This window comes from Enoplosus armatus, chromosome 12 (assembly GCF_043641665.1).
Source record: "Enoplosus armatus isolate fEnoArm2 chromosome 12, fEnoArm2.hap1, whole genome shotgun sequence".
NCBI lineage: Eukaryota > Metazoa > Chordata > Actinopteri > Centrarchiformes > Enoplosidae > Enoplosus > Enoplosus armatus.
Window position 1 is genome coordinate 24,661,867 of NC_092191.1, and position 12,730 is coordinate 24,674,596.

Below are 12,730 nucleotides of genomic sequence, written 5' to 3' on the forward strand. Positions count from 1 at the left end.
TTTATCAAATGACAGAGTGACAGCACTGTATCCTGATTGACTGTTTGTCTTATGTGTCTTTGTTTCCAGTGATGCCTAAAGGAGCTGTGAATGATAGAGCCATCAGCACACCAAAAGGTAAGAGCCCACAGCACTGTCCAAACCTCTACAGCACATCACACACCTGATATTCAATGCATGCTGTAATCCACATAATCTTCCAGCACCACAAGTGTGTATTGCTGGTATAGATGCTCCCAGTGGGAATTAAACACACAACCATTGGCAGTGTGAGTGCCTTGTTCAAGCCAAGCTCAATAATCAGTTAGTGTTAACTCCAAAATCTATCCAGGTCCTATTTCCGGACTTCCGAACTATCTGCAAACATTGCACTGTATTCCTCTTGTACACATGGTTATATTCTCGAAGTCTGAATGCCTTTTTTCCTTTTCTAGTGTTTTTTTGTTGTTGTAAATCTTGTAGGAACAGTTCAACATTTTGGAAAATATTCACTTTCTCTCCAGTTCAGACGGATATCAACCTCATGTAGGTGTCAGGATGTAGTTAGCCAAGCTTAGCATAAAGACTGTGAACTGGTAGAAATGGATAGCTCTGTTTAAAGTAAAAACTATCTAACTATCAACACGTCTGAAACTCACTGATTAATGTGTTGTATCTTGTTTGTTTAATAGAAATATAAAAACAACAATTTATGGTTTTAGATTACCCTAAACTGAGTTAACATTTCAGTCCAATCTGTATCTCATCAATATGGTGCAGATATTGTCAGTTTAGTGTTGTTACCTTATTAAGAACTTTCATTCCCCCCATACCCTCAGCCCCAATTGTCTCCATCTCTCCTTCTCCCTGTAATCCAGGTGTCAACGTCAACTTAACTTTTGATGAAGGAGTCAGCGCAATCTTCGGTGACCGAGGAACAAGTAAGCTACAGCGGTTGATGAGTATAAGAGTGTCCTTTCTCGTTAGAAATCAACCTCAATTCCTCCAGAACTAAAAAAACATCTGACGATCTGTGAGATACACAGGTGTTAAATTTCAATTTAGATTAATCTGTGACTACTGTGTCCTCACAGGTCTTTTGGGGGAGACCAGTGTTCTTCATGTGCGGTCAAATGAGCAGCAGTAAGTGCACGACTTTTGTCATGGTTTCCACACAGTCCATGTGTCAGCCACAGCTCTGGTTCTGCAGGCACTTTCACATGTAGTTTGAAGGAATGTACAGTAATAATAATGTAATCTAAGTAAATAGTAAACGCTGTCTTTATAGTTGTCTAAACCAGCATTTGTGAATGCTGTGGGTCAGTGGGTGTCTGGTGTTAAGTAATGGGAAACCTTAATTCTGAAGAACCATGAGTTGAGAACAGTTTGAGTCCAGCATAGAGGCTATATTATGTGTAGCTCTGGTTGTGTATGTGTTTTTCTTGCGGTTGCTCAGCGGATGGTGAGCTGTAATTTTCTTGGGCTGTCACAGTCCCTCCTGCCCGGCCTGCTGCTGCTCCTCTCGGGTCACTCCTCCTCCTATGCAACAAATACTGTTAACTCAGTTAACAGAGCTGTTTTTCTTGGTGCCAATGTTCTTGTAATGTATTTTCAATGAGTTTGCAAGACAAGTAATGTTTTAGTTATGAAATAACCATGTCCAATATTACACTGCACTAAACATTGTTTTATATTCCTTGTGTAAGGAGTGTTATGGAGAAAGTGTGATTTTAAAACTCAGCCTTCTCCTGTTTTTCAGAGCTCCTGGACCAAGGCAGTGGAACGTGCAGTCTCCTCTCCGCCAGAAGAAAAACTCATCTAGAGTTTAGTTGACACACAGCTTAATTTCGTTGTTTCTCTTACTACATCTTACATCTTCATTTCCATCTACATGCTTTGACTGATATTCTCTTTCATCTTTATCTTTGATATGTTTGTGTCAAGGTTTGTCTTTTTTCTTTTTGTAATAAAGGTGACCTTGACACACTATGTTGTTGTTTTTAATAGCCAAATTTACGTACATCCCCTGAATGTACCATTAGCAAAATAGCGCAGCGTGTAAGTTCGGTTTACCCCGCATATGCACACACACAGTCACCGGGAGCATGTTGCTCAGGTAGGTGTAGGAAGCTCAGCTAGGGCCAGGAAGACTCGCAGACAGGGAGAGGGATTGTGAAGTGAGACGCTTGCCGTGGGACTGGACTGGTGAAGCTGGCCGTGTTTATCAGGGGAGACATTTGTTGTGCGTGGCTGTATGGAAGAGCAGTTGTCGCATGCCTCTGGTGAAGAACCATCCTGCAACCATAAGGACAGTGAGGAGATGGTCAGAGGAGGCTTATGAGACACTTCAGGGATGTTTTGAGGTGACTGACTGGCAGGCACTCTGTGAGCCGCATGGAGAGGACATTGATGGGCTCACAGAGTGCATCACGGATTACATCAACTTCTGTGTGGACTCCACTGTCCTAGCAAGGACTGTCCATTGTTATTCAAATAACAAGCCATGAGTGACAAAGGACATCAAGGCCATCCTAAATAAAAAGAAGTTGCCTTCACAGCTGGCAACAGGGAGGAGGTGAGAACGATCCAGGGGGAACTGAAGGCAAAGATCAGGGAGGCCAAGGAGAAGTACAGGAGGAAGCTGGAGTGGAAACTCCAGCAGAATATAATATAAAAATAAAAATGAGATAAGATAAATAACAAACAGTGCAGTGACCAAAATAAAGTAAAGTGTCCAGGTAAAGTGTCCAGTAGGGGGTGGGTGCGTTAATGTAACGCAGGGGGGACAGGGGTGATGTACGTTAATATAACGTGTAACTTGTGTTTGTGTCCGGGGGGGGGGGTCAATGTAAGTTTGTCAGGTTGACTGCAGAGGGGAAGAAACTGTTTTTGTGGCGGGAGGTTTTGGTCCTGATGGACTGCAGCCTCCTGCCAGAGGGGAGTGGGTCGAACAGATGGTGTCCGGGGTGGGAGGGGTCAGCAGCGATCTTCCCTGCTCTCCTCAGGGTCCTGGAGGAGTACAGGTCCTGAAGTGATGGGAGGTTGCAGCCGATCACCCTCTCTGCAGAGCGGATGATACGCTGCAGTCTGCGTCTGTCCTTGGTGGAGGCAGCAGCATACCAGACGGTGATGGAGGAGGTGAGGATGGACTCTATGATGGCAGTGTAGAAGTGAACCAGCATTGTTTGTGGCAGGTTAAACTTCCTCAGCTGCCTCAGGAAGTACATCCTCTGTTGGGCTTTCTTGATGAGGGAGCTGATGTTCAGCTCCCACCAGAGGTCCTGGCTGATGATGGAGCCCAGGAAACGGAAGGACTCCACAGATTGTCAACTACTACTATGTGCGCTTACAACACTGTCAGACAGAGTGGTCAGCAACACAGAGGCCCCGCAGGGGACTGTCCTCTCTTCACCATCTACACCATGGACTTAAGTTACTGCACAGAGACCTGCCATCTTCAGAAGTTTTTTGATGACTCAGCAATAGTTGGATGTATCAGTAAGGGTGATGAGGAGGAGTACAGGGCTGCTGTGGACAACTTTGTCACATGGTGCGAGCAGAATCATCTACAGCTCAACGTGACAAAGACTAAGTAGCTGACTGTGGATCTGAGGAGGACCAAGGTGCTGATGACCCCTGTTTCCATCCAGGGGGTCAGTGTGGACATTGTAGAGGATTACAAGTACCTGAGAGTTCACATTGACATTAAACTGGACTGGGCAGTGAAGACTAATGCCCTCTACAGGAAGGGCCAGAGCCGTCTCTATTTTCTAAGGTGGCTGAGGTCCTTCAACATCTGCCGGACGATGCTGAGGATGTTTTATGAGTCTGTGGTGGCCAGTGCTATCCTCTATGCTGTTGCATGCTGGGGCAGCAGGCTGAGGGTGGCGGACTCTAACAGACTCAATAAACTGATCCGCAAGGCCAGTGATGTTGTGGGGGTGGAGCTGGACTCTCTGATGGTGGTGTCAGAGAGGAGGGTGCTGTCCAAGCTGCGGGTCATCTTGGACAATGTCTCACATCCTCCATGACGTACTGGTCAGGCAAAAGAGCACCTTCAGTGGGAGACTCATTCCTCCTAAATGTACAACTGAGCGCCACAGGAAATCATTCTTGCCTGTGGCCATCAAACTGTTCAACTTCTCCCTCTGAGTGTCACTGACACTCTGAAGAAAGAGACTGGAAACCTGTACCTACTTCACCTGTTGACATACTACCTCATCATTTATTCTTTAAATGTGCCAGTGCCATACATATATGTCATACACAACAGTGCAATACATACATACACACACACACACACACATACATATATATATACACATTGTTATTGTATATATTTTTATCTTTATTTTTTATTTTCTATTTCTTATTTTTATATTTTGTACATACTTTAGCTCTAAATTTATGCTACTTTCTAATCTTGAATGGGAGCACCTGTACTGTACAATTTCCCCCCGGGGATCAATTAAGTATTTCTCATTCTGATTCCATTAGGGAGGAACTTAGGGTTCAGTGTCTTGCTCAAGGACACCAGCTTTACCTCCCGTGCGACAGTGCTAACCACTGCGCCACCATGCCACCTCAGCCAGGAGTCCATGGGACAGTGTCAGACACTCTATTATTTATTCTTTTAACCTTTCATTGCAATACATATATAGTCATACACAACAGTACAATACATACACACATATATATATACATTGTTGTTGTGTATATTTTTTACTTCTATTTTTCACTTAAATATTGTAAATGTGTATATTTTGTATTTTCTATTTCACATACATTTAGTCCTAAATTTATGCTGCTTTCTACTCTCGAATGGGAGCACTAGTACTGTACAATTTCCCCCTGGGGATCAATAAAGTATTTCTGATTCTGATTCTGATACCAAAGTTGCCAAATAATGAGGAAAACGTATGTAAAAGTAATCCCTGAGTCTTCAGACTGCTCAGAATGCTCCCTTCGCTTTTCGTGTCTTACCTATTGAGACCTATTGAGTAATAATAATACTCAGGTTGTTCAGTATGTCTCACAGAAAGAGCTTTTTCTGTTGTGAAGGAAAGGAGGTAGGTAGGAGGTCATTTCTTGATGGACAGATGGCTTTACTTGTTGCTAAAGTTTCGTTAACTACTGCTAACTGTAGCTGCTGCTGTCCTAGTTAGCCGTGCATTTAGCAGTCCTCTTAGTCATAGATATATATCTATATCTATGCTCTGCTGACTCTAACCATCTGACTCTCGGAGCCCGGGTCTCCTCCTGGCAGTCCAAAACTACTGTGCTGGACCCCAGTCCAACACTCCCCTGGTGCTCAGAGGTGTTACTTTATAAAGCTTTTTGTCCATCGGCAAACTCCGTAAATCACCGAGTTGAGGCAGAGCAGCCAGAGGACATCAGAGGGAAAACCAGAAAACATTTTCTCCATAAAATGATCGTTTCACCAAATCAGTGAATAAATTTGTGTGTTTTTGTACAGTAATCAGTGAGACCCAGTTCCCAGAAACACTCAGCTCCAGCAGCATTTATCATCCAACTTTCTTCTTGTCTCATTTGTGGTCTAATAAACAGTAAGTTCATCAAATTCAGTGCCCCATATCTCTATTTTCCAAGCTAAGTTACTGTTGCTGTCATGCAGTCGACCACAGTGGCTCGAGTATGAAGCGGTGCGCTGTGCTCAGGGCTCAGAGTCCAGGCAGGCCTGAGCCAGCCCTTAACTATAAGCGTTATCAAAAAGCAAAGTTTTAAGCCTACTCGTAAAAGTAGAGAGTGTGTCTGCCTCCCGGACCCAAACTGGGAGCCGATTCCACAGGAGAGGAGCTTGATAGGTGAAGGCTCTAGCTCCTGTTCTGCTTTTGGAGACTCTAGGAACCACCAGCAACCCTGCATTCTGGGAGCGCAGTGCTCTAGTGGGGTAATAGGGTACTATGAGCTCTTTAAGATATGATGGTGCCTGACCAGTAAGAGCTTTGTAAGTCAGGAGAAGGATTTTAAACTCTATTCTGGATTTTACAGGGAGCCAGTGCAGCGAAGCTAATACAGGAGAAATATGATCTCTTTTCCTGGTTCCTGTCAGTACACGTGCCGCAGCATTCTGGATCAGCTGGAGAGTCCTCAGGGACTTATTGGGACAGTCTGATAATAAGGAATTGCAATAATCCAGCCTAGACGTGACAAATGCATGGACTAATTTTTCTGCATTTTCGACTCAATATGTGAAGCAGCACAGCCATGACAAAGGGCACACACTTGACCTGGTGCTCTCCCATGGTTTCCCGCCTTTTAAACTCACCTTCTTTTCCTCACTTCTGTCAAGCTTTTACCAAAGATACTCTCACAGAAGATGGTGCATCTGTGCCAATGGTATGAAATGGTATACACTTCCTGTCTCCTAAGTGGGCATGGTCACCTCCCCACTGCCTTATTTTGCCACTTGTTTTATTTGTCTCATGCTATTTTCTTTTCCCCCTCCAAAAACATTTAATAATAATAATAACAACAATAATTGCGTTATTAAGTAAAGAAACTTTTTTTTATTAGTTTAATTTTATTTCAATTTTAACTTTTAATTCAGCACCGGTTCAGCACCAGCAGCGAGAAGTGATATCTGTGTTGCCAGATCTTGCAAGAGTGTGTTGCTGAGACAGACAGAGGTCTCGAACAAAGTTTATCAGTTCATCAGTTCATCTTTTTAATTTTCTTCGGATTTGTCTGTCTGAAAAGAGAATGTTGGGAAGATATGTGGTTTGTGAAAAATTAGTCCAATATTTACTTTGGTGCCTATGGGGCGTAAGAATCGGGCATAAGAATCAGTCATAATCTATAATCACATTCACCTCTCCCATTGGAGTGAATAGACTCAAGACCGCTAGTCTCCTAAATGAGTGGGGCAGTGGCGAAACCCATGTGACACTGATACAGGAACTGACTCTAAATTGTGCCGTCTCCTTTCTAAACCATCTCTGCTTTTACCACCTTAAGCACATTTTTTGATTACAGTGAACAGCGTGGCCTCACCGTGGAGGAGCTTGTCTGTGCACAAATATTTTAGACTTTGTAGCTCCAGTCAGATTTTAAAAAATGAAACCATCTACTCCATTTTAATCCTCCTAATGTCTTAGTCAGCTGTCTGAAGAACTATGTTTGTATCAGTTATGTGGTGCTGAATTGGTTTATCTCTTATCTATCAAACAGGCCCATCCTGTAATGCTTGGAGATGCCTCCTTCTCTTGTACTCCTCTCTTTTGTGGGGTCCCCCAGGGTTCTATTTTTGGTCCCTTCTTCTTCTGCCTTATCCAACAATGTTTGAAAAGAGGCCCACAACCTAGGTGTTATCTTCGACATAGAGTTGTCTTTTGATGCTCAGGTGACCAAAGTGGTGCAGTCCCGGCCAAACTAAGATAGCCAACCAAAATCAGGTCATTCCCCTCCTCTGCAGACTTGGAGAAAGTCATCCATGCTTTTATTTCCTCCAGACTCAACACACTTTATTCTGGAATCAGCAAACGTAACATCCATAGACTACAGCTGATACAAAATGCTGCTGCTCGGCTTTTAACACATACTAAAAGGAGAGAACACATCACACCAATCCTTGCTGCCCTTCACTGGTTACCTGTGAGTTGTAGAATTGATTTTAAAGAGGAGGTATTACGGTATTTCCAGCTCTATACCTTTATTCTGGGACACCACTAAAGTAGCTTTGCATGATTCACCGATCAAATAAGTCCTTATTAATCTTATTCTGGCCCCTCATTCAGCCCCTCATTTCAGGCCCGGACTCCAAGAGTCAGATGGTTAGAGTCAGCTAACTAAGAGTATATGTGACCTCTGTGGGATGTCTTCTGGCTAAAGGAACCTCTCGGAGATGGTCAGGTTATATAACGGCCGGTTTATTCCATTTGCATTTATGACAAAGGATAATGGCACAGAATCGTCATCTCTTGTAGACAAAATGAATACAAATCTCTACATTACATTTTCACAATGATCGTATAGTGGATTTAAATTTATAAAATAAACAGAACAAAAACATTTACATTACAAAACAATGTAAATACACCATAGAAAACTATCTAACTGCATGTTCCAAACACGTAGTGTTCTCTGGGCCCCTACCCAATTTGACCAGTGATGAAATGTTTAGCCGCATGTCATCATTCAACTGCTGGCTGTCAAGGTGGTGTCCAGCAAACAATGTGGGCTTCATAGATAATTGGCATACTTTCTGGAGGAGACCTAGTCTGATGACGAGAGACGCCATTCATCCCACTTTGGATGGAGCGGCTCTCATATCTAGAAATCTGACCGACTTTATTAGTGAACCAAAACCGCGACAACCCAGAGTCCAGACCAGGAGGCAGAGTCCTACACGCTTCTCTTGTCTGCCCCCCGACCACTTAAATTAATTCACTCAAAAATAAACAGGAGAGGAGCATTAATAAAAATTAAGACCACCACTGCTATGGGCCAAAACAATAGGAGAATTAAGTGTGGACTATTAAACATCAGATCTCTATCATCTAAAGCTGTATTAGTAAACAAGCCAATATCAGATAATCATATTGATCTACTGTGTCTGACAGAAACCTGGCTGTGTCATGAAGAATATGTCAGCCTGAATGAATCCACTCCGTCCAGTCATACTAATACTCACATCCCTCGAGGCACCGGCCGAGGAGGTGGAGTTGCAGACATTTTTGACGCAAGCCTGTTGATGAACTCTAGACCTACACTGGATTATAACTCATTCGAAAGCCTTGTTCTTAGTCTTTCACTCCCAACCTGGAAAACACTGAAGCCAGTTTTATTCGTTATAGTCTATCGTGCTCCAGGTCTATACTCTGTCTGTTTTAAGGACTAAACCTGATAAAAACTCTGAGAATTCAGATAAAAATTCAAAGTCATTATCGTAGGTGATTTTAATATTCATGTGGACGTTAATAAGGATAGCCTTGGTATTGCGTTTATTTCATTATTGGATTCGATCGGCTTCTGTCAGAGGGTACCACTCACTGTTTTAATCACACCCTCGACCTGGTTCTGACATATGGGCATCTAATTGTCTTTTGTTATGACCTGGCTCAAGATGGCCACAACAAAAGGAAAGACACACAAAGGATTGAAGATTAAAGCTTATTTTTATAAACTTAAATCAAATCAAATTAAAGCCAAAGATAATATGGGGTATGAAAATCAGTAGAGTCAGTGGTGTGTGCGTGATGCATGCGTGAATCATGTCTGTGCAAGTGTTGCCAATGCAAACCAAATCCTAAAGGGGGAAACTAAAACACCATAACCAAAACCGGGATGTGTGTTACCTGTGGAGGGAAGCAGAGAGAGTGATTACAAAATCAGCCAGCTCTTTTGTAACCTGGGAACACTGGGGCCCACAGGTGCTCCCGATCACACCAAGCAGCCATTCACACAACCAACAGAAATAGACCACTTAGAGCCGCCCTCAAGATGACCTCAGGGGTCATCACACTTTCCACAGAACCCTTTGTTATCGGACCATTATTTAATAACTTTTGAATTCCTATTACTGGACTACACGCCATTAGGAAAAAAAGCTTACACCAGATATCTATCTGATGGTGCTGTAGCTAAATTTAAGGAAGTGATTCCATCGGCATTTAATTCAATGCCATGTCTCAATACAACTGAGGACTCCTATGCTAGCCTTAGTCCCTCCCAAATGAACGATCTTGTTGACAGTGCTGCAGGCTCAATGCGATTGACACTCGACTCCATTGCCCCTCTTAAAAAGAAGATAATAAAACAAAGAAAGTCAGCTCCATGGTATAACACCCAAACCTGCAAATCAAAGCAAACAGTGCAGAAACTTGAAAGGAAATGGCGCTCCACCAAACTGGCCCTCTGTAAAGCCAGAGCAGCCTATTACTAATCATTAATAGAAGAGAACAAGAACAACCCCAGGTTTCTCTTCAGCACTATAGCCAGGCTGACAGAGAGTCACAGCTCTATTGAGCCATGTATTCCTATAACCCTCAGCAGTAATGACTTCATGAGCTTCTTTAATGATAAAATTCTAACTATTAGAGACAGAATTGATCACCTCCTGTCTTCAGGTGGTACCTTACCTTCAAACACAGGAATCTCAGAAACAGCTGTAAAACCTGATGTATATTTAGATTGCTTTTCTCCCATTGACCTTCACCAAATTATTAAAACCATTTCTTCATCTAAGCCATCAACTTGTCTCTTAGACCCCATCCCAACCTGGCTGCTTAAAGAGGTTTTACCTTTAGTCAGCACTTCTTTACTAGACATGATCAATCTGTCTTTATTAACAGGCTACGTACCACAGTCCTTTAAAGTAGCTGTAATTAAACCACTTCTTAAAAAGCCCACTATTGATCCAGAGGTTTTAGCCAACTCTAGACCTATATCTAACCTTCCCTTTCTCTCCAAGATTCTTGAGAAAGCAACCAGCTGTGTGACTTTCTACATGACAATAAGTTGCTTGAGGACTTTCAGTCAGGTTTCAGATCTCATCATAGTACAGTCGTATTTATCAGATCGATCTCAGTTTGTACATGTTAACGATGAATCCTCCATGCACGCCAAAGTCAGTCACGGAGTTCGACAAGGTTCTTTGCTTGGACCAATACTATTCACCTTCCTTTAGGAGATATCATTAGAAAACACTCCAGACATTTTCATTGCTATGCGGATGATACCCAGCTATATTTATCGATTAAGCCAGAAGAACCTCATCAGTTAGCCAAGCTCCAAGCAGTCCTTAAGGACATAAAGACCTGGATGACCTGCAATCATCTGATGTTGAACTCGGACAAGACATAAGTTATTGTTCTTGGCCCTGAACACCTCAGAAATACAGTATCTAAGGATATTGTTACCCTAGATGGCATTGCCCTGGCCTCCAGCGCCACAGTGGGGAATCTCAGAGTTGTCTTTGATCAGGACATGTCCTTTAACTCTCACGTAAAACAAACTTCAAGGACTGCCTTCTTTCACCTCCGTAACATTGCAAAAATCAGGAAGATCCTGTCTCAAACAGACGCAGAATAATCAGTCCATGCATTTTTCACGTCTAGGCTGGACTATTGCAATTCCTTATTATCAGGCTGTCCCAGTAAGTCCCCGAAGACTCTCCAGCTGATCCAGAATGCAGCGGCACGTGTACTGACAGGAACCAGGAAAAGAGATCATATTTCTCCTGTATTAGCTTTGCTGCACTGGCTCCCTGTAAAATTTAGAATAGAGTTTGAAATCCTTCTCCTGACCTACAAAGTTCTCACTGGTCAGGCACCATCATATCTTAAAGTGCTCATAGTACCCTATTACCCGACTAGAGAACTGCGCTCCCAGAATGCAGGGTTGCTTGTGGTTCCTAGAGTCTCCAAATGCAGAACAGGAGCCAGAGCCGTCAGCTATCAAGCTCTTCCCCTTTGGAACCGGCTCCCAATTTGGGTCCGGGAGGCAGACACACTCTCTACTTTTAACAGTAGGCTTTTAACAGTAGTTCTGGTACTTTTTTTCACTCTGGAATTACTTTCATTCAAACATCGGACTGTCGTGCAGCAACTTCTGGGCCGCTTTGTTTACTCCGGAGATCAGCTGATCGCTCTGAAGCCGGCCGGCTTGGAGACCAGATCATCGGAGATCCCTGCTGAAATCTGGAGAAAAACACAGAGAGGATGCAGAGGGGGAACGAAGCGACGAGGGAAGAGAGTTGGGTCGAGACAGCAGAGGCTTATGAAGAAAAGGAGATATAAGCCGTGTCTCCCCTCTCTCATCATGGGCAACGTGAGATCGCTGGCAAACAAGATGGACGAGCTGACGGCGCTGGCCAGGAGTCAGAGGGCGTACCGGGAGTGTAGTTTAATGTGCTTTACGGAGACATGGCTGCACCAGGACATTCCTGACGATAACGTCTCCATCGACGGCTTTCAGACCTTTCCGGACCGACAGGGATTGCACCGGGAGCGGTAAGCGCAAAGGAGGGGGGCTTGCCGTTCTCGTTAACAACCGGTGGTGCAATCCTTCCCACATCACCATCAAGGATCGTGTCTGTTGCCCGGACATTGAACTGAAGTTTTCACTGAAATTGCCTGAAAACTCAAGTTTTCACCCAAATCTGCTCCGAAGTGACGCTTTCACCCAAGTCTGCTCCGAAGTGACGTTTTCACTCAAATGAGGTGGAAAACTCAAGTTTTCACCCAAATCAGTTCCGAAGTGACGTTTTCACCCAAATCCGCTCCAATGTGACGTTGTCACCCAAATCTGTTCTGAAGTGACTTTTTTATTGAAATGAGGTGGAAAACTCAAGTTTTCACCCAAATCAGTTTCGAAGTGAGGCTTTTACCCAAAGTAGCTCCAAACTGACCTTTTGACCCAAATCAGCTCCGAAGTGACTTTTTCACCCAAATCTGCTATGAAGTGACCTTTTGACCCAAATCAGCTCCGAAGTGACTTTTTCACTCAAAAGAGGTGGAAAACTCAAGTTTTCACCTAAATCACCTCCGATATCATGTTTTCACCCAAATCAGCTCCAAAGTGACGTTTTCACCCAAATCAGCTCCGAAGTGACGTTTTTACCCAAATCTGCTCCAATTCATTTCAATTCAATTTTATTTATATAGCGCCAAATCACAACAAAAGTCATCTCATGACACTTTACCAAATAGAGCAGGTCTAGACCGACTCTTTATAATGTTATTACAGAGACCCAACAGTTCCCACCATGAGCAAGCACTTTGGCGACAGT

General features: G+C 43.4%; 1 protein-coding gene across 1 annotated transcript in view; it reads left to right on the forward strand.

Moving 5' to 3' along the window:
* The window catches only part of ncapd3 (non-SMC condensin II complex, subunit D3), a 45,752-nt gene extending 43,882 nt beyond the window's left edge, over positions 1–1,870 (forward strand). Inside the window, exons 32-35 of the mRNA XM_070916166.1 lie at positions 70–117; positions 858–920; positions 1,074–1,122; positions 1,739–1,870. Of these exons, the coding sequence (XP_070772267.1) occupies positions 70–117; positions 858–920; positions 1,074–1,122; positions 1,739–1,808 (230 nt within the window). The 3' untranslated portion in view covers positions 1,809–1,870. The remainder of the gene's footprint in view (positions 1–69; positions 118–857; positions 921–1,073; positions 1,123–1,738) is intronic.
* Positions 1,871–12,730: the final 10,860 nt, after the last annotated feature.